Source organism: Perissodus microlepis, chromosome 23, assembly GCF_051167445.1.
Source record: "Perissodus microlepis isolate ML-2025 ecotype Zambia chromosome 23, ASM5116744v1, whole genome shotgun sequence".
In the NCBI taxonomy this organism is placed as follows: Eukaryota; Metazoa; Chordata; class Actinopteri; order Cichliformes; family Cichlidae; genus Perissodus; species Perissodus microlepis.
In genome coordinates, this window is record NC_140482.1 from 29217099 (window position 1) to 29241817 (window position 24719).

Genomic DNA, 24719 nt, shown 5'->3' on the forward strand with positions numbered 1-24719 from the left:
ATTTCTGTCAGGTATTAGAGTGATGAATAGCAAACGGTCATCCGAACAGAAAAGAGAGGATACATGTTTATCCATTTTCAGTTAGACGCTCATCATGCGCCTTGATGATTGCGAGGCTGGGAATTGAATGGCAGCGCTGCAGGATGTTCAATAAAGGATTTTCAGCCATGCTGATATCAGGCTTTTGCCCACTTGAATAGACAAAATTAGCCAGGTACTCATTACAACATCTAAAAACCCAAGTTTAGCTAATTAGAGACGCTGAAGCTTTACAATGAATTTAAGGAGGCTATTAAATCTTCAATATTTTTATTACTTAAATACACCATACTGGAGCAAATGTCTCGGAAAATATCACAAATAAATTTCTCTTTCATTCAGCATTTAAATGTTGGTGATGATCTCTACATTACTGACTATGAGCAAATTTCTTCAGCTTGCCATGAGTTTCAAAGGGAGGAGCTGAGTGCGGAGGGGTCAGATGTACTGTAGCCACGCCTGGACAACGACATTTACATGCATACTGTACATACATGGTAGTTTTACAAATACACCAAGAGAGTGTTCATGATTTGTTTTCCACAAAATGCCACAGATTTTTTTTTAAACCCCATCTTAATATATAGATATATACCACCAAAAAGAAAGAAAGAAAACCAAAAACCAAAAAACACATTCCCCTTTGACAACACTTAAAATATAGAAAGTGGAAACACCATGTTGCTGGGAAATGAGGATAGAAAAGGAGGAAAGGAAAAATGAAAAAGTCCCGGTTTTCCCCCAAAATGTCTTTAAACAAATGTGCAGAGTTGAAAAGCCTGCGCCTTTTAAACCTCATTAGTCTCGTTCCTTCTCTTCAGTCACAACATAGTCTCGTCACGTTGTTTAATTTTCTCCTCCCGTAGAGTCCTCTAGGATTCGGATCGGTCTCCCCCTTTTGTCACTTTTCTTTTTTCCCCCCCCCCTTTAAATCGTCCCAAGGTCACAGAGTCCGCAGTGTCCCGATTCAGGTGTAGTAAGTGCAAGTATCCACCCACAGTTGGGGAAAAGCCAAGGATTGAAGGCTGAGCGCTGGGTATGAGTTGCAGAAATAAAAAGTCAGGTTACTGGTTGAGATGTGAGGAGGATTCCTTTAGGACAAAAGGGCCTGGGGGCACAGCTAAAAAGGCCGGGGTGCTGCTGATCCACACTGTCTCGGGTGTCAATGGGTAAGGGTTAAAATGAAGGCACACATCCTGCTTCCTGCACGGCTCCCGCCTAACACACCTGAAAGGAGAGGGCGATAAAAAATTTAAAAAAAAAAGGGAAAAGTTTAAATGAGAACAGACATCAAGCCGTCATTAAGAGCATCAGTTCACAAAATGTCATAAATGTTTCACCCCTTGATAAATAAACTTTCCACCAGCTCCAGTGTTTAATTTATTGATCAGCCAGGCTTTGAAAACCATCTGGTGTCCCATTTACTTTGCATTAACTAAAAGTGCATTCATGAAGCGATTCTCTTTGGTATAATTAGAACCACGCTCCGACATAACTGCAGGAGGTGTTCAGTCCTTTGAAACAGAAAAATGCAGGGGAGGAAAGACAATTATCTGTCTGGGTACCAGCAGCATTCAACTTTTTCATCTTTCTTGTTTTTTTCCTCCGCGATTCGAAGGGGCGATTTACTTTTCCCTTCATCCCTCAAATCACTAGGAGGGCTTCAATCTATTAGTAATTGCAAACTCCTACTTGGGGGCTAATTAAAGTGACTGACGCTGGGAGGGTCCCTCTCCCCTGGGTCAAAGCAGCTCTGTATGAGAGCGGTAATTTGTCTGTTCTGAACAAAGAGATTAGGAAGAAGCTGGGAAGAAAGCTTAATAAATGAGCATCACATGTCCTACGCCATGATCGTGAACAACACCAATTATGTCACAGCAAAATCGCACATAATCAAAACAACGGTCAGAAGATAACCCTGTGACTGCTTCATTTTCTCCTCTGCTAAACCAGCTTCTATATTCAGGCCGATACACTGGAGCCGTATTGATTCAGAGGGCTGTTATCCTGCTGTAAGCCTCTGCTGTTTGAGGCTGTCGAAATTCTGTTCGAGCAAAAGAAATACAGTGTGATAAAGTGCTTGAGCGGCAGAATAATTCTCCTTATTTCACTCGCGCAGATAACAAAAGCATCCAGAGACTGTTCCCACTGAGCGATGAGTCTCTGTTTATTTAATAATTCGCTCTCTGCTATAATTAAAGCACCAGGGCCAATATTCAGATTGCATTTTAGCATCAATAATTCAGCAGTTTTCACTACAATTGATGTTAGTGCATAAATAAACAATGAGGCCTCATATTTACTACACCAGCCATGCTGCAAGAGACACTGGTGGTGGGAGCAAGGACTTAAACAGACATTTAAAATTAAGCTAGATAATGCAACGGCTTTCAATTTAAATGTGAGGAGCTCTTAGAGCTCCAAGAGCTGATTTGTAAAAGTGACAAGCCCTTAAAAGGCCTGTGACGTAAGGGGAGGAGGGATGTGGGGGGGCTTAATGGAGTTCTACCTCTCCTCTACTCACAGAACCACTCAAGGTGAAATGCATGCTCCCAACAATATAATTCCTCTTTCAGTCAGACTCTGACACACTCCAAACACCTCCCATATCTCTCAGTGTGCTCTGTGTGCAGACAAGGTATCAATAAAGCTGCTTGTTGTGAGGCAAAAATGATTAGATCTGCTGCAGGCACAATGAAGCTATCCTGAAGAATGAAGTTATCCTTCGTATATGATTAGGCCTTCTGTTTTGCTTTCACTGGAGGCATCGAGATCAAATCAGGGAAAGCCATGATGACAGCTTTCATGATATACATGCTGCTGCAGCTTGCCATCTGTGTTCGCTTCTTGCCCCCACTCGGATGCACATTTTTGGCCTCGGAGTAATAACTTAACCCAGGTGATCCCAGGCGTGTTGATAGAAAAGCCAAATTCTGTTTTAAACACTCCGTATTAATGTTAAAAGTGGACGTCTGGCTCAGAACGGCAAAATAAATTCACAATGAGTCAAATGTGTGTCTGCTGGTAACAAAGTGTGAGGGCAGCGGTACACAAAAACATCATTTTGGCATGCTTTGTGCTGACAGTTAATACAGATTTTCTAAGTTCATGTCCTCCAACAAGAATGATAGAAAAATCCATTGGCTGTCTAAAAATAAAATTCATCTCTGCTCTGTAAGATTTAATATCGGCTGCATGCCTTGCAGTGAAGTCGAATCGACGACATCAATATAAACAGAGTGAAAAATGTTGCTGTGAAAATTACAGATGTTTTTCTTTTCCTGCTAATGACTCCGGCTGACTGATGACTTTTGCTGCTTGTCTTGTACTTTGAAATGAGACCACAAAGAACCGCGAGGCTCCCTCCGCCATCACGGGGGTCTTACCTTCTGGTCGGGCAGCAGCGGGTTCGTCTGCAGTGAACTCAAATGGCCGTTGATGAGCGCTGTGGGTCTGTCGTGTTCGCAGAACAGGCTGCCGTTGATGTAGTGGAACCGGTCCCCGGGGACGAGCCGGTTCCGACAGGTGGAACATGTGAAACACTGTAAACAAAGACAGAACCGATCTTAAAGGTCTTACAGGTCCTTCCCTGTAGTGTGCTTACATTGAACTTGTAAAGGAAGCTGAGCATAAAAATGTTGCTTAAGCAGGTTCCAAGAATCTTATTTGTGACTCGAGCGCCTGTGATCTGTAAATCTCAATTTCAATTAAAGGATCCTGCCTTTAAATTCCTCCTTAAATAAAGCCAGCGCACATTAAGGTTTAGTGTTTGTGGAAGACAACCATCATTCGGTTTCTAAATAGCTTCCCTGTTCTCAGTAATTTTATCAAATAGCTAAAAAAAAACAACAAAAAAAAAAACAGACTTTTTACATTTTAACACACTAGAACAATCACATCTGTAAATTCAAAGATCTTGCATCTGGCATTTATTTCCTTACATCTGTCAAGGAGAAATCTTGTCACGTTGTTGATAGATATCATGCAAAATTCAGCCTTGGATACATACATGTGCAAATTGCAGTACTCCTATTTAACCACTAGGGACATCACGTCATGTCAAAGTTTCATAGCCAAGTATTTCTTTGTTTCTGTTGCAAGCAGCAACACCTGAGCCTTAATGCTGAAGCGCCAAAAAAGGTCAGATCCTGTAGTGTCCACTTTATTCTGCTCCACAAACAAGTCACCCCCACAGCCTCCCTCCTCCTGTTAACACGTCCAGCTTTACAGCTTTAAAAATGCATGGTACAAAAATCTGTTTTTCTTCTAATGAACGCTCTTCTCCTTCAGAGACACATTCACGCAGTTTATGAACCACAGCTAACCATCATTAACCGATAAATCAGTATGCCCTCATCCCGCCTAAACATGGCAACTTTAAATTTGAAACAACCAATATAGTTGTTTTTAAGCACCGAGGCTTCAAAACCAACGACTAACATCAGGGCGGCTACATCAATTTTTCATACGCAATCTATAGTTTTTGTAGAGACTTCAACCAAATAGCTACACAAAATATTAATGTTTTCTCATAGCTAAGATCAAAACTGATCCTAGGTCTGTTTCATAAGTCTTCAAACACACGCTCACATCATTTTTCATCACAACATTTTAATACAGTGATGCTATAAAATTTCCTTTTTTGTGAAATAATATCAAAATGCAAAATGGATTAACATTACTCAAGAAGCTGAAAAATTTAATTATTAAACATGAGAACAGATGGTGATTAAATGATTAAATCCACTTATTGTTTTAGCGCTCCAGCAGTTGGATTTTACACCAATTTGAATTCAAACTAAAGTTTTTGCTTTAATACTTTTTTGGATCTCCTGTTAATCATATCTCATTAGCCCTGCTCCGTACAGACAGTAGTCGCTATTGACCACAACAGAGACATCTTAAGCCAAGCACACAACATAATTAGTGTAAAGTTAATTCAATGTGATGCTGATTTGTGTGTGCTTCGAAGAGCTAATTCCGATACTAAGGAAAACACTGTTATACACAAAACTGAAAACTAGGAGTGTGCTGATGTATCGGCTGAATATCCGTTTGTTCAGCTGATACAGCTGATTGATATCAGTATATTGGCAAAATGCTAAAATATGAAGTTACAAATGAAAAAATATATATAATGGGATCACCATCAGTTATCTCCAAAAAAATGTTATTTGAAATATCGGCCCAGGATTTCATAACCGATGCATCGCTGCTAAAAACAAAACAAAGGCTTTAAACTGTGCAGCACTCCAACTTCATCAAGTTCAAAACTCAAGAGAGGAAACTTGACTTTACCTTGAGATGGTACACATTGCCCTGTGCCCTCATCACCAGTTCACTGGCTGGAATAGACTGACCACAGGCGCTGCAAGCTCCGCTGTTCCCAAATAATCTGAGGGGGGAAAGAAAGGGACGAAGAAGGAGTGTTACTGTGGAGCTGCTGTATGCATCTGCACAGATTTAGCCTTGTGCAATGGACTGTCCACACTTTTCTCTGCCGAGTGTGTGACTGAATGAAAAGTGTATCCGGCGCCAAGTTTCCCCCCAACTCCATTTCTGCCTCGAAGGGAAAACATACAGCAGAAGAAATAGAAAATCATCACAGTATCAACAGGAAAAATGAATCCTACACGACTCTGCCCTCCACAAGCATCTAGCACTGAAACTGCATATTACTTTGGCTGCACATTTTTTGCAGCCTAATAATAACGTGGAACATAAGCAATAAGGACCTAAGAGGATTTGATTGTACATCCAGGCGGAGATGTAGTGCTTTTGCCATTAGGACTCCTGTGAATGCTCCGTCAGTGCCGTGTTTCCATTAGAAACCCCGTAGCTACTTGGGTTGATATATAATGTGCATGGGTTAACCTTTTCAATCATGGTGTCAACACTTTAGATTTGCTTCTGCTCATCTCTTTCGTCCCTAACCTTCTCTCTCTCTCTCTCTGCCTCTTGATAATGAAATGCTTGCTCCAGCTTCCCTTCTATCTTCCTTCTGAGTCCACAATTTAGATTACTTCATCTCGGTGAGCAGCAAACTGAATGAAATTTCGATTTGAGCAGAAAGTAATTTACTGGGATCTGGACCCATTTGTCATCATATCTCACCGGGTGTTTGCTCTATCACTGCACTTTTCCTAAGCAATCAAATAAGACCACGGCATCTGACATGCTCCGGAGAGAAGGAGAGAGAGAGGGAGAGAGAGGGATGGAGACAGAAAGGGATAGGGGGGAGTGGTTAACACTGGTGTGCGTGCATCAGATAAAGTTGTTTGGTTTGGGGGGAAAAAATTAACAAGAGAAAGAAAGAACAACAAGATCAAGGTGTCTTTCTGCGCAGACCTTCTTGAAGACATTTTTTATGAAATGTATTTAACAAAGAGGGAATAAATGCCTCTACCATCCCAACCATAACCCGAGCAGTTGTTAGAAAAACTGACAAACAAACAAGCCAGAGCTCTTTGCAGAGGGACACAGAAATGGCTTTCAATAAGGCAGCTTAGGCTGAAGCAAATTTTGTCTTGGCATCATTTGGAATGGCTCCATCAAAACTCAATTTCAGAAACTAATTAACTGGAGACCGTCGTCACAACACTGCCAATTCTCTGCTCTCGCTGGGACAAACATGACAGTGGAAATGAACATATATGCCTTGCTTTAAGACTCTTGTGCTCTGCTGCGATGTGTGTGCGTGTGTGTGCGTGGAGAAGCAAAACTACACTTTCCCCACAAGATGTTTCTGCATATCAAAGCCGGCTCATTCCGAAATTCAAACTTCGCTCAAATTGAAAACATGTTCCTCGTGCTCTTGTTGAATATGTTGCTCGAGGAGTTTCCTCCTGCGCGAAAGCTTTTGAGAGGTGTGGAAACAAAGGACAAAAGGAGTTTTCACCGCAGCCTTTTTACATTTGGGCGCAGTGTGAAACTCGTACCGGGTTAATTATTTTACCAGGGGATAGCTCTTGATAGTATTTGATTTAGGAGCCAAAGCCTTTAGGTGCTCAATTAAGTTGCTGCATCGGTTTAGAGTTGGGCTCTAATGGCCTCTTCTGCCAGTGAACTACAGCGCTGAGGTGAAGCCAACACCCCAGGTCAGTATAATTAAGGCCAAGGGACTCTTAATTGCAATGACACATCTGGTTTCTGCTTTTTGCAAAAAAAAAAAAAAAAAATCAGTTACTCACTACGTTTCTCGGGGATGGCTTTATCTTGATTTATCTGTCGTCTTCCACCCTTGTGAATCTGTCTTAGATTAAATTAAATAACAAACAAAAAAAACACATTTGGACCTGTCTGTTGCCTATGCAGGCAATGACTATTGGATTTCATTTCAGCGCTGACTGCCGGGTGAAATATAGCATAGCTTGCTGCGAGGCTGTCTGGTAAATGCAGACCTCATTCACCAAGGCCTTTGAGTAGGGTAAAATTACCCCACAACAATGATTTCTGCAACACAGTCCATTAAAAATGCCTCTCTACATCAGCAGCCAAAGCACCTTAAAAGCACTAGGCCATATTGATACTGAAGCGGGGCTTTGCATAATGGCAAGAGCTGCATTAGAGAAAAGGGTGGAGGGGGGGGGGTAGGACAGGGTGGGGTGGGGAGATTGCGAGGATGAGGGAGGGTTCGCGTGAATCTGTGATGTGCATGTGTTTCAGGAGGAGGGGGTGGGGGTGTGTAGGGCTGGAGTCGGAGGCTGGGTGGTGCTGGCGGTGGGGGATCAGCCAAATTACACTTGGTTAATTCAGAGTAACAGATCTGGCCCCAAGTGAATTGAAGGCCTTGAATTAATTCTGTTATGACAAATCAAGATAAACGTTTCCCCTAAATTGCATGCGATTTAATTAATTTCTGAGATCCAGTTTTTTTTTCCTCCCCTGGCCTAATAGTTCACATTCTCTTGTGCTGTCATAGTGCTTGAGTGGGCAGACTTCAAAGTGATATTAAATAACCAACTATTAGATTTACCTCACACGTTCTATTGGAAAAGTGCCATTTAATTACCTAGGCTTATTCAATTAAGGGGACACACATTCTCCCTGAATCCAGCAGCCACAAGTAAATTAATTCTCCCTCTACTAGCAGCCCACAGAAATAATATCACCTCCAGCTTAAAACAACATGATCCCTACAGCAAACACAACTTTGGCTTTAAGTTAAAGCTTTTGGGGACAAGCGCTGCATGAAAAACAGGGGATGGGTTATCATCCCAGGCCAGGCATACGACTCAACTCCCGATCAGTCAGATGAGCATTATTAAATCAGCTGTATGGATATAAAGCTGAAGCTGCAGCTGAGAACGTATGTTGAGCTGTTTAGCACTCTATTACAAATATGAATCTGCCCCTTTAAGATGAAGAGGGGGAAAAAAACAGCAGCAAATGGCCTTCACAATAATCCCTCTTCTCTATCTGTCTTTCTCTCTTGCTCTCTCTCAAAAGCCAATTTGGTTAATTAAATGTTTTGTTTGCAGTGTGGCTCTCATTCATTTCGGACACGTCATTGGGAGCGGATACAAGCCAGGGACCAGATCTCATTAGATAAAACCCATCAGGACTAAAGGAAATGGAGGGGGACTATAATTAAAGCATTTAATTGTGTAGACTCACTGTCAGATGTTTTTTCCCTACCCCGCTCCTGTCTTTATCTCCACAGAGATCTCATGGTTCCATAATGTGCGTTTTAGCTCTTCCACCAAGCATGCTCTCATTACAAGTGGAAAGGTGTATCCACATTTTCCCCCCTTCCAATTTTAATTACGTTATAGTCCCATTATGAATGAAGTACCCCATTGACTTCCCCATCCTTTTTATGAGGTGGGTGTGAGAGCGCACAGGCGCACTTTAGATTTTGAATTATCCGTGCAGATTTGATAGCAGCATTGTACGTTAACTGGAGTGGGGTTCCATCCATTAGAATATGAGCATGCATTTCTATTATATAACAATAAAAACAGACTCTCCGACTGTCTTGCATGAATAGAAACTCAAGTTTAGCAAATGGCTAATTGATTGGCTTAAAAATCCATACCAGTCTCGCACATGAGGCTGAGTCAAGGATGCATGTCAACTTTCAGTAAACTGCACCTTCTCTCGTCACTTAAGACTGCTCAACATGACCAGAATGAGTGTCATCAACAAGCTCTGGTTGGGTGTCTGGCACACCTACTTGAATATTTAAAAAGGCTCTCTTTGCTAATTAAATGATCCTTTTTCCACTCTATTAAAAAAATTGAATAAAACAGCCTTCACTGAACACAGATCCTGTCCGTGTCTCTTGCAGAGCTAACTCAAGTCATTTAGGACCAGTTTTCTGTTCTTTTGTTGACTGTAAAACAGGACAGACCGCACTATGACCTGCAGAGACTCTCTCCTTTTGCTTTGTGCTCTGTCAACATGGCGCCACGTTTGGCGTCTTTCAGGGCAGGCCAGAGAGCCTTCAACCAGGATGCCTTAATGAGCGCTGATGACATTAGTACAATTTGAGACACATGTCGTGCAGGAATGCACCAAACTTTGCGGACGGTTGCATGACCACGACAGATCTACATCAACTTAGTCCTGCTTTTAACTTGATTTAATATCACAGCCTAATATAATCCAGAAGAAAAGTTCTACGGGCTACGAGAAGCACAATTTTTCCTTTTAAATTCATGCAAGATGTTTAAACGTCTAACTTGCTCAGTAAGGCTGCAACAGCAAAATACGGAAAACTGAACACACAACCTGGTGATTTCCTCACCTGATGTAGTCGTTTCTACAGAGGATCATGCCACTTTTTGTGTAGCACGATGTGCCGATCTCACCCAGCTGGGCCTGGCAGCAGGAGCACTTGAGGCATCGGCTGTGCCAGTAGCTGTCCATGGTGTAAAGGAGGAAACGGTCCGCAATTTTGCCCCCGCAGCCAGCGCACCGCTTCCAGGACAGAGAACCTGTGCCCACCGGTGGTGGCTGGCTGCTGCCTCCGGGATTCACCATCGTACCTGAGAACACACAGAAGAAACCATGACAGGTTGCTGTTCAGACTATTATTTTTTTCCTTTTACACTCAAGGACTGCTTTGTACACACAAGGGTCAGGACTTACACAGCTATGAGTTGACACATTTGTCATAACTGATCAGTTATCAGCTGTTTGAACATGTTGTATCTGCAGCTGCGAAGCCCGATCTCTGCTACAAGACAACCACGAGTCACTTAGTGAATTAATCTGCCCTTGATCTCTACGCTGTTGCTTCATCAGACCTCTTGTGATGAATGTCTATTCACTGATAACACTGTGGGGCCAGAGGAACAATTACACAGCACGGGCCTTTGTTGAGCTGTCCTAAGAATTTCTAAATGGCGCACAATTCCTCACTCTGCAAAGAGGTGATGTCCACAGCAAAATTCAAGGGAGTGAGTAAAGAGAGGCTGATGTTTGGCACATTAGTTCTGATGCTGCATGAGCCTTTGACCTCAGCCAAGTATATGATCACGCATCTACACCACAGCCCTGATACAGCGATGTGCACACGCTGTAATGATGTTAAATGTTCTAATCTACTGAAATGCAGGCATTTGTTTCACCCACCAAATTAATGTGGGCTCTTTCAAATGTAATCCTCTCCAATTTGGTCAGGCAGCCTCGCCTGGATAAAGCCAAATCTTTGTTGAAAGACAGGTAGGCTAATTAGAGTTAGGAAGAGGGAGGGTGGGGGGAGCACAGAGAAAAGCATTCAGTAAGCCCATTAGCGATGGCTCTTAGGGACAAACCACAGCGTACCTTAGTGCTGATTAAATCTAAAAGGAGATGAATCAAAAAAGCCGACCTGAAAGTGACTCCCGGATAAACAAGACGGGGCCATCATCAAGTTTCATTCAGAGGAGTTTCCTTTTTTTTTCCGCTGAGGGACGGAGGGGACGGGGAGGGGACGGGGAGGGGAAGAGGAGGGGGGTGGCTTTTAACTTAAATGGGCTAACTCAAGTAATTACACGGGCAAGCAATTTGGAGACCAAGTCATGGAAATAGAAGAGGGAGCGAGAGAGACGGAGGGGGGAACATATCAGACAGCCATGTGCTAAAAGCTTCTGTCCGCTGCCTGCTGCCTGATTTTGTTTTTGAAATAGAAAATAAAAGAAATGCAGCTTCACATCTCAATTACTACGAGCTGAGTCTTTAAAAAAGACCAGTGTAATGTCCGCTGTCACATCTGAGCGCAGGCATTCCTAAAATAGACACAAGAGGACTCAAAACCGACTGTTTCCACTCTGAAAACTACGGACAATTGCAGGTAGCATATATACATATAAAAATATATACACAGCGCAAACACACAGAACAGCTGTACCAGCGGCAAATACCCACCTCGTTTGTCTCCTTTCAGGGTAATGGCTGTAAAGTTGACGGCTTGAATGGCAGATAGGCGAACAGGTAGGCTACAACAGTACCCCAAAAAAGTACAGGTAGAAAGCGGACGCGACACCGCGCGCGGTCGTCGGCCTCCAGCTCCGCGCGGCAGCGAAACCCTCGAGCTCGGCTTTTCAGCAAGCAAATGGAGTTATCAGATAGTATTTCCACTGGATGCTTCCCGTTTAACTGCTGCTGCCGCTTTTAGTGCTCTTTTTCTCGCTGGAACAAAAACGAGTCCATCACAAGCCGTAATTACAGGTCTGCGCATGCCGTTGTGTCCACAGAGCTGGAGAAGTGCGTGGAGAAGAGGGAGGGAGGAAAAACAGAAACACGGAGGCAGGCAGAGAAGCTGTAATTGACTGTCCTCTGCTCTGGTCTCTGGGTCCCGTTAGCTGCTTGTTCTACATGTGTCGCTGACAGGAAGAAACCTCCAGTAAAAAAGCCCCTTCAGCCGCGTGACGAAAGGGCCTCGGCAGCCAATCCGCGCGCGGGCCATTTAAGAGGAATAACAATTCTAGCCAATCAGAGGGAGGCGAGACTGACTCGGACACGCAGACAGAGAAGGATGGAAACGGAGGTGAGATGGACCGGAGAGAAGAGACACGCAGCAGTCCAACGTATACAAGCCAAATCAGGGGCAGAGACGAGATTAGAGCGGATTTATACGCCAAAGAAAATCCGTAGAATAAGCTCAGTGTCCTGTTTAAGGAGCTTCAATATCACCGTGATAAATATATTATCTCTTCTAAACGTCCATAATACTCGGACATGGAGAGATTGCATATGAAGCATTGTAATAATATACAGATCAAACTGTCTCCATTGTCGGGACTACTGAAAGCTGCATAGCAACATCCTGTAGGCTGCATTCATCTCACGCCCGACTTTAATTAGTTGACATTCAATAACTACTTAGTTTACCGAGGGTGACTCCAACCTCTGGGAAATATCAAGCCCCCCTAATAGCTGCGTAGTGGCGCCATCGTCTGTCACTGAAAAAAATCGCAGCGAGGCCTGCTGTCGTTTACAACCTCATTAAGCCTCGGGTCATTGGTTTCAACACCTATTAAGGCTAATCTGCAAGACCTGATTTGGCTGAGATCCTTTTAATTCCTTCAGTTTGAGTTTTTCCACCATCACGTGACACTTCTGAGATCCCATTAACTGAAGGTAACTGTGACGCTTTTTAATAAAAATGAAATATATATGTTGGCGACACCACGACAGAGAGGCGGGGGGGCTGCTCTCCTTGTAAAGAAAAGCTGCAAACAAGTGACGTCTTCAGTTTAACCAAAAACAGTTGCTATTGGAGAAAAGTTTCCCTGTTTGAGATTCAGCAGGCTGAGTGGTTTTACATGACAAAACGGCTCTCTTATAAGATGCCCCTGGCTTCATTAGAAAGACGTCAGATGTATAAAGATGATCTTTTTCTTGACTTTAATTGTTTAATTATTCCTGCAGCTCCGAAGAGATCGCGCTGCATCAAGCTGATTTCCCTTTTGGCAAAGCCGGTGCTACTCCGCCTTGGTTTGAGCCACATTCTCCTGACATTCTCATCAAGCCTCTCACTCAGCAGAACAAAAAAACCCCACGGAAGATTGCAAAGAATGTCTTTTCCACCAAGGAATGATTAATTGATATAAATGATTAAAACAGAGGAAAATTATGAAATGAATTTCAAAAGAGGCCTCACAGGAAAAGCTTTGTTTGTTCCGGGCCTTTTTTAATGAGCTTTTCATAACTGGGCAAGAGAAATTACTCTGCGTGTTCTTTTTCTGGAGCTCTTTTGCAAAATAATTATGGCTAGTTGAAGTGAGGAGGAGGAGGTGGAGGGGTCAGGGAGACGAGGAGGGAGAGAAGAGTGGGTGGGTGGCTGGGTAGGTGGGGGTTCCCTCAGAAATTGATCACCTCCTTTCTCCGCTGAGATCTTTGAGTCCTGTGGCAGTTTCCAAGCAGCTGCATTATGACAAAAAAAAAAAGAAAGCAGCCAACAACAATATGATTGAACACTATTTCAGTGTTTAAACAGGGACAAGAGAGCGTCAGATGTGGCTCACAGTGTTGATACTCCCCACAGGGGTGATCTCACTGAGATGAAAAGGAGACCACGGTGCTTCATAATGAAGCTGCTTGTCCTGTGGGAAAAAGCAATAGAGCCGCAGTGAGCACGGTGGTTAACTTCAGCCTGGGATTCGCTCTGTGTTCTCGTCTATTGACGTGACACTGAGCCGCAGAGAGGCCGGTTTCAGCCTGAGAGTTTACACAAAACATCCAGGCCACTCCAACTTTCTCTCAGGCTCATATTCTGAGATGGCACAGCTACATGTGGCCTCGTCCGCCGTTTGCGATACGACGTTGCTCTCGCTTTACTGCACATGTTGTCTGTAAAAGAGAATGATGTTCGGTTAGCTGAGCCAACTGATCAGGGAAGATTAGAGTTCAGATTATCTGCAGATACAGAGAAACTGCTCTAGGACTGCACACAGGGTGGCACAAAGATCTCTGAGTGAAATCTGCTAAATGAGTAAAAGGTTACTTACCTAAAGAGCCATTAAAGGAACACTTAAAGTCCACATTCTCTGAAAAACATGTTGATTCAGGATGCTTCTGAAAGTGATAAACCGATTTCCTGAATATCTAAAGTGCTTTTTTCTGGATCAGACACAACACACCAATACACACAACTTTGTGCATCTGGGAAAATAGCAAAGGTTTGCAAAACTTTAAAGTTATTATAATTATATAATCCAGGCCTGTCAAAGTCAGTTCAAATGCTTTAATTGGATCAAAAATGCATGCCCTGCATAGCCTTCTCATGTACAGTTTGATCCACATACTTCACCCAGGCCACAAAAGTGCTCCTTTGCCTTTCCATGATGGGAATCTGCACACCGTACCAAAGAAACTCTACTGGATTGAGATCTGGTGACTGTGGAGACCATATGAGTATTATGAGCTCATTGTGATGTTCAAGTACCCAGTTTGAAATGATCTGAGGTTTGTGACATGTTGCGATCAGAAAATGGGTACACTGTGGTCATAAAGGAATGCACATGGTCAGCAGCAATACTCAGACAGACTATGGTGTTTAAATGATGCTGAGCTCATACTAGTATTCCAAGAAATATTCCCCACACCACTGCCGGCAGCCTGAAATGTTGATACAAGGCAGGATGGATCTATGCTTCCATGCTGTTCATGCCAAATTCTGACGCCACCACTTGAAAGCAACAGAAATTGAGGCTCATCTGACTAGGCATCCTTTTTTCAGTCTTCTAAAATCCAATGTTGAGAATTTCCATGTGAATTGTAGGCTCAATTTCCTGTTCTTAGTTGATAGGAGTTGCACCAGGTGTGGTCTTCTGCTGCTGTAGGCCATCCGCTTCACAGTTCAATCTGTTGTTCGGTGTGTGGACTTACTGTTCCTTTCCTGTCAGCTCAAAGAAGTCTGGTAGTTGCCCTCTGACCTCTGGCATCAACACGGCATTTTCACCCAGTGAACTGCTGCTCATATCTTCTCAGACCATTCCCTATAAACCCTATAGATGGTTAAGTGGGAAAATCCCAGCAGATCAGCACTTTCTGAAATACTCAGACCAGCCCATCTGGCATCAACAACAATGTTATATCAAGTCACTTAAATCTACATTTTTCCATATTCTCTCAGATTCTGAACTTCAGCAGGTCATCTTGACAATGCCTAAATGCAATTTGTTGCTGTAAGTAAAAGAGTAAAAATCTATTTCTAAGTAAAAGAAATAGATTTTTCATCATGAATTTTTCTTAAAATATTATTAAGAATCTAAAATAATATATGGATTGGATAACATTTTGCAAAGGGACAACTCCATGGCCTTGAGTTTGGCACATGTGGCATAATCAAAGCTAAAGAAGAGTTTGCAGATCATAGCGCAATCATGCATGCTATTCATGTAAATATACTAGAAAATATAGTATTGTTTGTTTCTGATGTTTATTGATTTTTGGTACCAAAATAATTTACAAATGGGTTATTTGTAAGCAAACACCAAAAGTTTTTAATTAAACTTTAACTGAGGATGTCATAGGACATCTGTGCTCACATTTGGCCAAGTAGGCGGTACTCAATAGTAAATAGCCCAAGATTTATATAGCAATTTTGCATTCTTACTGACCACTCAAAGTCAGGCAGTGTTTTCCACCCTCGAGTCACTACTGCACAGAATCTGGTCACAGGAGCAGAATGGCAGCATACACTATCATTTCCATAAAAGTGTAGCTTCTCTTTTGTAAAGTGAAAGGAAGTGGGGATAATGCATCAGTCATAGGTAGGGGTGGCTATAGCTCAGGCGGTGGAGCAGGTCATTCACTGGTTGGAAGGTTGGTGGTTCGATTCCTGGCTTCCCCCTCGTTTGAATGCCAAATATCCTTGGGCAAGATACTAACCCCATGTTGCATTCATTGGAGTATGAATGTTAGATAAGCACTAACAGCTTAGAAAAAGTGATTGGGTGAATGAATTAGTTGTATAAAATTCAGAGTGGAAAAGCGCTATATAAGAATGAGTCCGTTCATCTTTTTACAGTCTATGGTGGAAGAAATTGGCTAGGCTGTGTCCTAAGCTGTCACCACTACTGTACTCTTTCCTCTTTCTCATCGTGTGATCAGTCTCATGTGCATACGTAGTCATCTCTTCCCAGTTGTGTTTATCAGATCCTCTGTTGAGATTCTGGTATTTAACCTGTCTTGCTTCCTGGTTTTGGTGCTGCTTAGAATTCCCTTTTAAGTTTGGCTGTGTTTTTGAAAGTATCACCGGCTTGTAAATAATTTTTGTGTTTTTGACTGAGCTTTTGCTTCTGCATTTGGACATCCTGACTTGTGGTTAATTATAACACCACAGCCGTGTTGACACTCTGATTGTGTGGCCAGCAAGTAACATACTGAAAGACAGATGTAGCAACTGTGACATCACCCATTTGTCTGTGAAACTTAGATTGGGTCTTACTACAGCTGAACAGTGAAGCCTGCCTAGGATTTGCTACAGAGAACCAAACCCTTTCTTTATACCAGGGTGTGAAGCTTTTTCTTCTCTGGATTCTGTCCCATGGCCAATTGTGGAACTGCAGCTTTGGCACTTCCACACTGGCTTCATTTGTCCAACCCAGGAGGTCTCTGCTCACATTTTACCCCCTTTATTGCTCAAAAGGTGCTAAAAGCTGTCTCTCTCTTCCCCAGCCACTATACTTAACTGCGTTAACAGATTACTGGTTGTACATGGCTGTACCTACACGTAGCACGCAAAATTATGTTAAATACCATCTAAATCTCCTGCGGAATGCAGATAACCACATTTTATTTTCGCATTGTTCGTTGATTCGATTGCTCAAACATTTAATAGCAGTGAAGCCTGGAGGTAAATTAGACACGAAAAGAACAACAAATAAGAATCCAGCCGACCACATTCAGCTCACTACAGTGCAAATCACTCCACTTTATGGTTACGGTAGAATACAGTTGTGCAATATGTAGCAGAAATGGTATGAAAATAAGCACATTCAGAATGACTAAAGTTTCATCAAACCCTTCAATCTGAGGTCACGGCTGCGTTGCTTTGTTTTGTGGTATGCTACGGTGGTTCCAACTCGACTTGGGTCACGAAACAATGAAACAGCCTGAAGTGTTTAGCTCGATATTCCCACGTTAAAATGTGCCTCACTTCATTTATTTTGGGGGTATTGATCGCATTCATTTATCGTTTGTAATTAAACAGAGAACAAGCAAGCTTAGGTAAACAGAAATCAACAGCTCAATAAATGCTTCATCTGTGTCAGAGGGGTTAGTTTAAACCTCTGCTGGAAGTTTCTGATTTTTCCGGAGTAAGAAATTTGAAAAATATGTCAGCAACAATACAGTGGCCTGAAGTTTTAGACATAAAAAGAAAGCCGAGTGATACTAAGCAAGAGCCCATTATCCAAACTTTAATATTAGAGGTATTTCTGTTTGTTTTTGTTTTTTTTAAGTGACACTCCATATTTTGGGAAAATGTAATTATTTGTTTTCCATCTCAGGGTGACATTCGAGGTTTGATGTGTCAATGCGCATTAATTAAACGAAGCTGAAGTTAGGTTTAGCCTAGCTTAGCATAAAATAAGACATATAAGGACACACATTTAAAGCTGTTGTATTTAGAGAGTTTTGAGCTGTTTAGTGATAAGGTGTTATTTGGTACTAAAGCAGGAAAAGCTCATTTTGATAGCAAAACAAAGACTATCTAAGGAGTTTGTTTCATTGATACTAGAATGGGACATGAGCTGATAAGGTTTACTAGAATTAGGGTTTGATACCCTTGTATATATGGTTCCAATCAAGCAACAACCCCCAAAGGTAAAAAAGGAAGCTTCTTGAAGTTTTTTTTCAATGGCCACTTCAGGCAGCCATCAAAAAAATGAGTCAGTCCCCACAGACTCTGATTCGCTGTTGCCTTCTAGTTTTACAGTATTTTAAAGGAAGTTTATGTTAAGTTTTGGCTGTTGTTTATTTTTTTAAAGAATCCCTCTGGATACTGGAGGTAAGGGCATGGCCACTTTGATAAACAGGTGTTCAGACACAAGCAACTGGAGCTGATCACAATAATTCAAGTCACTTAACTGAACCTCTGGTCCATCACTGTCTAATGGCCTACACTGGAATGATTTGCTCACAGCTATACCAAAAAACTGTTTTCTATGTCGGAGGAAAGTTTTACGTTTGTGCAACTTCCAATTATTTCTTTTTATAGAGATCTTTTTAATTAGATCAAGCAATCTTGAAAACACCAGTAATTTATGTCGGCATTCTTTTCATTATGTGGGTAAATGGATATTAAAAAGGCAGTGGGTTCGTCACTAGTGCCTGGAACAGGATTCACTGTGTTAACAAAGAAATTGGAGAAGTTTGTTGCTAAGAGAAGTTGGTGGTGAAAGGGTCTCTTCAAATCTATGCAATAATCTTACAGATCCAGCAAAAAAACCAAATGAATAATTAAATTACATCCACATGGGATACAAACTTGGGAATCCTGGTTGAAAGCATCATGTCCGATTTACATCACTGCAAGCTACTAACGTAGATGTAATTAAAGCTCATTGTTTTGGCCCGGAGCTTTATTTCTTTGGTTCAGCCTCAGTTCTCTCATTAGACAACAAAATGCTAAAGTCACCTTGAGCTACCTGCCCTGGACAAAACATGAAAAACTATCTAGTGAACACAGTGGAGCATTTACAACTAAAGATTTCCACCTGCAGTCAGTTTATAAACTGAAGCATGAACTGGAGTTTGACCTACTGCCCTCAGGTCAGTGTATTAGGACATTTGTTTGGTGGGCCAAAACATGTCTCTCTTATTCTAAGGATTATTGATGGCAAATACAACTATGATCTTGGTTTTGACGCTACATTGAATCTTTGGCAGACATGGTGTGAATTTCCATTTCCTGCAGTTGAATTTACTGAGATGGCGTTAACTCTCGCAAGGCTACATTCTCTATGTCTAACTTGACTAACCATCCAAGACCACCTAACAGTACTCTTTTAAAACAAACTGTCCCAGCAATGCTAGTCGCCTGTTTCCAGCATTAAGATCAAAGTTACACCTCTATTTACATCTCTTTACCGTTTGACCTTATCAAATTCTTTATGCTGGATTTTAAAACTCATCGTAAAACACATTTATACTCCTTGGCCTTCGATGTATTTAATCATTTTTGTGTACATCACTTTGTATCTCCTGTGCCTGTTGAAGTAAAGTTAAAGCGCTTTATATATAAAGTTGGTATTTGTTGTCTGTTGGTGCAGCAGAAGCTAAATGGTTTGAATCAGAAACGTTTTTGCATTTTAAATCTATTTAAAGGGAAAATGGGGAGACTACCACGTTTGGACAGTACTGGTTACTTCCATGTAGGTCATAAATCATCACAGGACAAGAAGATTTTTGTTATAAGTTGCTCCTACATACTATTTCCTTTTTCTTTTGGTGGCATTATTGGTGGTTTGTCACTTTCATATCCTCACACAATATCTAAATCTATTTTTCTTTCAACAAACATTTTGTCATTTGATGCTTTTCTAAACAAAACGGGGACTTTTGCTCTCCTAAATTAACCGTGCTAAGTCTGTACAGGTCAGGATTGAGAGACAGACGTCTTTCGTAAAGCTGCGTAATGAAACCATCTAGTCATGACATTTTCCTATAAATGTAATGGATTTTGTACGTTTTTTGATGGATCAGGGTGCACATTTCCAAATGCACCCGAAGCCCTTGACAGTAATGAATGTGCACAACAGAGCCAGAAAACATTTCAGTGACGGGAGAGGAGGTGGGGGGGGGGGGGGGGGGGGGAGAGAGGGAGAGAGACGTGAAATGATGGAATTCAGACTAAATGACAGAGAAGCAAAAACAGCCTTTCCTTTAAGTGCTTTAATCGTTGGATAATTGCTTCTACACACTATTTCAGACTCTCTGCATGCGCACACGTACAAACACAAACAGAACACCATGTGCTGCCTCTAACAACGTTGCTTTAATGAAATGTCGCGAATCCTTAATGAGTCTCAATGTCTTGTGATAAATTTCATAATTATTCAACCCCACGCAACTGGAGCGGGAAATTCATCAGTCAAAGCAAATTAGTTGGGATCCATTAGGGTTCAGTGTCTTGTAGGGACATTCACTTTATTAGCTCCTTACACCCATTGCAATAATTGGGAGCATATTTCATTTGGCTCTAACCCCACTTTACTGAATGACTGCTCTTTCCCGTTTTATTTACAGCGATGTGCTGTGTGCTGCATACTGTTCTTCAGTCTCTGTGATACAGTACGGAGCAGCGTGAGTGACAGCGCTGCTTCTTTGTTTCGATCTTGCTGTTTATTTTGGGAGTGGCATTTCTTCTACTTTGCTCGTTTTCCTTTCAGTGAAGCACAAGGCCGAGTCTACCTGTTCCGTCTTTACCGATTCATCTAAAACTTCAAATGAAGCAAGTGGAGAGAAGCAGTGATTAAAACAAGCCAATAATGAAAGAGGGTTTTGTCTGTTTGTGAGGAGACCGCAGTCCGATCATGCAGGTCCTTGGTGATCAGTGGGACATGGCAGAGGGGATAATTTCTTTAAGATGACTGACGGTGGTTTCCACTCACAGATGCCTCTCTTGTTTGTCCTGGGGGTGCCTCGGGGTTCGCCTTCCCCTCGCTCCTCTGCCTCTTTTTCCTGACAACCTGCAGACATCTCAGACGAGCTGCATTCTTCCCACAGAGACACCAAGTCTCAGACATGAAAGAGTGAGCGGGGAAGTGTCTCTGTTTAGTGTCGAGGCCATGGGAAACTGATGTTGGAGAGAAATGTGCACAAGGGTTCAGGTGTTGGCTGTCTTTGAGTGAAAGACCTTAACGTGCGTTACTTTGTATTACTTTGGCTCTACTTTACTGCAAACTCCAAGGACCTTCAGCTGTGTAATGAATGTCTCAAAAGTTTAAAGGTACAGTCAGTGTTTTTTGAGCTTATTCAATGGAAAAAAAGAATATGGTACTGCTGAAATTACTTATTGTCATCAGATTAGACATGCAACCCTCCTCTCTCTGGACAGCTGGCAACAAGCCTGCTAAACAACAACACCAGCTGGTCCTAAACTAACATTGCATCACCTAATGTTAGACTTCAGTATCCCCAAAAAAATCACACTTTGCCTCTGATAAACAGTTTGATTATTCTCAAATAGTATGAAAGTTTTTTTGTTAAGTATCCGAATCCAAAATTTCAACTTGGATCCACTTCAAACACAGTTTCGCTAACCCATGCTAACACTGGCAAAAACAGCAGTGCTTAAGGACTGAAAAGTTCAGAATATCCTCAACAACTCACCTCAATATGGCTGTCATCAGAGAGAAATGAGTTTCACTGACTTATATTGACCTCTTTACAGTCCAAATAGTGGATACTTGGTATATTGAAAGCTTAAAGCTGAGGTAAACAGCTGACTGACAGCCAACACTCACTACAGATCAAAAGCCAACAGAGTTGGTTGTCTTACAGTGGCCACCATAGCTAGGATTATGCACTTCAATTAAAAAAAAAAATCAGTTGACTACTTGTTTGTTTTACATCATTGGTTATTTGTCCAGATGTTTGCTTGTCAGGTGCCTTTTGTAGATTTATTAATGACTACAGTCTGTCTGGAGGTAAAGAAGATCTTATAGCACTGGAAAACCTCACTGGGGGGATGGATGGGTATCTTCAGTGTGACTTTAACACAAGCATGCTTATAAATTACATTTTCTCTAAACTTAATCTGCAGATGTTCAGTGGATTATGTTGATGAAGCTGTTTCAAAACTCACAGTTTTTTTTTTTTTTAATTAGCTGACTTGTTGGTATTTACATACCACTAAAGTGCCTCTGTGCACTCATTTCCTGTTTTCATGGCTTCGTATTAACCTGTATGCACCAGAATGGGTGGACAGGAGCAGCAGAGTTTAGGTTTATGATGACCAGAGGCCTGTACCTACAAAGCAGAATTTTGTTTTATCCAGATAACTTTTGGATTAATCCTGAGTTTTCAGTATTTCAGGTATCAGGGAATATCACCTTGGTAAATTGTGAACCAAGCATGCTCTAGAGAAAGTTGGGTTACAGATTAGAGATCAACAGGTATCACATCACTGCCTTCTGACCAATCAGTTCTCTGGAAAATCATGTCACCATTCCTAGAGTGTGCTGACAATAGAAGGGTCTAAAGTTTTCTAATAGTATCTTATGAATATATAAGTATATAAATTCATAAGAGGCAATTTTATTATTTTATTCTTTTCCTGTTGGCTACAAATGATTTTACAACAGTTCTATTGTTGCATAAACATTAAGATCCTAAAACGGAGCAGCTATTTGTACTTGCTGACCCGCAGACTCATTTTGAATTCTGTTTTTATATTTATTCTTTACTTATTCTTTATTTTTAAACATGACTGAGGCTGCAGCTGAGAGATAAAAAAAAAAAGTGTCTTTTAAAGATGAATTTATTAGATACTCAATTATAATCTAACAGTATCTTCTGTGTCTTAAAGACAGAGCTGTGATATTGATAAGTCAACCAACTTTTGTGTTGGTTGACTTTTTTAATAGGCTTCATACGACAACTAGCTTATTTCTCAATAGGTGGTGCTTTTCCAGTCTTATTGACAAAAGTGGACCCTCTGTGTTGCTTTCATTCTGTATTATCCTTGTAACCTCTTCATTTTTAAAAATTATAGTTCATTTCTTATTTTCAACTGCCAGTCCAATAGTCAGCGTGACTGGTCAGATGCTGCCAGCGGCATGCGTGAACATGCTCATATTCAGAACCCTGGGTTAACACTAGCGCTTTGATAACCAGGTTAATGCAATCACTTATTCTGACTACCGATGTTAGGGCAAGTCAAAGCGGATAACACAACCTTTTGCCAGATGACGTTCCATTTTGGTAACCCTGAGTCAACCTTTTGCCAGCTTTGAATTAAAAAAATTTTATGTGTTTAAATTCATCTGAGGGCTGCAATTTTATCTCAACTGTCTTCTTGATATCACAAGTATGTTTAGGTCCACGGTAATCACAGCCTTGATTACAAGCCAGTGATTACCGTGAATGGTGCACATACAACATGCACGCATTTTCAAATCAACCAGGCCAGGATTCTCTTGTCAATGTTACCACGTTAACAGAAAAAAAAATCACTTACTTTAAAATGTTTAGTTGAGTTATAAACTCATCAGCCAGTTTATAAGGTACACATGTTCAGCTCCTCATTAATGCAAATATCTAATCGCCAATCACATGACCTGCTGAGGTTTTCAAACTAAGCATAAAAATGGGAAAGGTGATTAAGTGAATTTGAATGAAACTTTGTTGTTGGTGACCAGATGGGCTGGCCTGGTTATTTTCAGAAACTGCTGATCTACTGAGCTTTCCCTATATAACCATCTCTAGTTTTTACAGAGAATGCTGTGAGAAAATATCCACCGAGTGTTGGTTCTCTGGGTGAAAATGCATTATTGAAACCATAGGAGAATGGCCGGACTGCTTTGAAATAATAGGAAAACAAAATCTCGAGTCTTGAAGCAAGATGAGCTACAGCAGGAAACAACCATACCTCTGAGGAATGCTTCCAATACCTTGTTGAATTTTAGTAACAAAGAATGAGGGCAGTTCTATTCAATTCATTTCAGTTTTCTTTATACAGCGCCAACTCACGTTTTATATTGTAAGGTAGACCCTACAATACAGAGGAAAAAACCAACAATCATATGACCCCATATGAGCAAGCACTCTAGCGAAAGTGGGAAGGAAAATTTCCCTTTTAACAGGAAGAAACCTCCAGCAGAACCAGGCTCAGGGAGGAGCGGCCATCTGCCGTGACCAGTTGGGGTGGGAGAATTAAGACAGGATAAAAGACATGCTGTGGAAGAGAGCCAGATATAATAACAAATATGATTCAATGGAGAGAGTTCTGAAGGCAAAAAGATGTCCAACCTAGCACTAGTAAGGTATACCTAATGAATTGGCTATGAAGTGTATATAGAGATAAAGCTTTTTGAAGATGTTTGGCCTAAACCCTTTAATAACACTTGATATCTTCCTTTAAATTTACTGTGGTTCGTACCGAAGAACAAAAACATACAACAAAGACTGATTATAAAAATGTTTAATTGGTGCTAAATAAAATACATCTAAATCATTTTTCTTATTAAATTTAATAAGGAACTTTGGCCAAGTATTTCTTAATGTCTTTATCTCGTGTCTTGTCCATTTATTATGTGAAGCAGTCATGTTTGCAGTCGCAATCTGTGGATATATTTTTCATTTAAGTAAAAGGATTGCGGGATGAGACTCTGCTCAAAGTTGAAGGGCAAACTCACTTTCACACTGAAGCATTTTCTGAGTTATCAGGGGACACTGAATGCTCCACAGCAGCTGAAGGCCCTTCACCGAGGCCTTGTTGTAGCATCTTAATCTCATTCTGCCCACATCATGGCGATGTTTGTCCAAAAAGCCTCTGCTGTGGAGCTGACCTGATTGGAAGGTAATAAAAATCTAAGTCGAACAAAGGAAAAGAAATAAGCTACACTGAAGCACACACGCACACACAGAGAAAATAGCAGCCTTATCATCCCTGTTTCATTTAGAGTTGATTGCTGTCGGATTATAATGCAATCACCACGCTGTGTGAGCCGTAACTATGGGAACTGGTTTTAACTGTTTATCTTGCCAGAGATCTTAATTTAAGTTTGAACACTCTGGAT

General features: G+C 41.4%; 1 protein-coding gene across 1 annotated transcript; it reads right to left on the bottom strand.

The window, feature by feature from the left end:
- Positions 1-292: 292 nt before the first annotated feature.
- lmo4b (LIM domain only 4b) lies at positions 293-11866 on the bottom strand. Its single transcript, XM_084921795.1, has 5 exons — positions 11392-11866; positions 9788-10028; positions 5338-5434; positions 3426-3581; positions 293-1266 (listed from the first exon to the last, which is right to left on the bottom strand). The coding sequence occupies exons 2-5, from the start codon at positions 10021-10023 to the stop codon at positions 1258-1260; spliced, it is 498 nt and encodes a 165-aa protein (XP_084777921.1). The 5' UTR covers positions 10024-10028; positions 11392-11866; the 3' UTR covers positions 293-1257.
- Between the last annotated feature and the right edge of the window lie 12853 nt (positions 11867-24719).

Bases quoted from the DNA above. Each gene is read 5' to 3' on its own strand.
- lmo4b (XM_084921795.1), bottom strand. From the start codon at position 10,023: ATGGTGAATCCCGGAGGCAGCAGCCAGCCACCACCGGTGGGCACAGGT. The intron at 5,435-9,787 runs GTGAGGAAATCA...TTCCCCCCTCAG, and splicing joins TGTAGAAACGACTACATCAG to ATTATTTGGGAACAGCGGAG. The intron at 3,582-5,337 runs GTAAAGTCAAGT...CTTTGTTTACAG, and splicing joins GCAATGTGTACCATCTCAAG to TGTTTCACATGTTCCACCTG.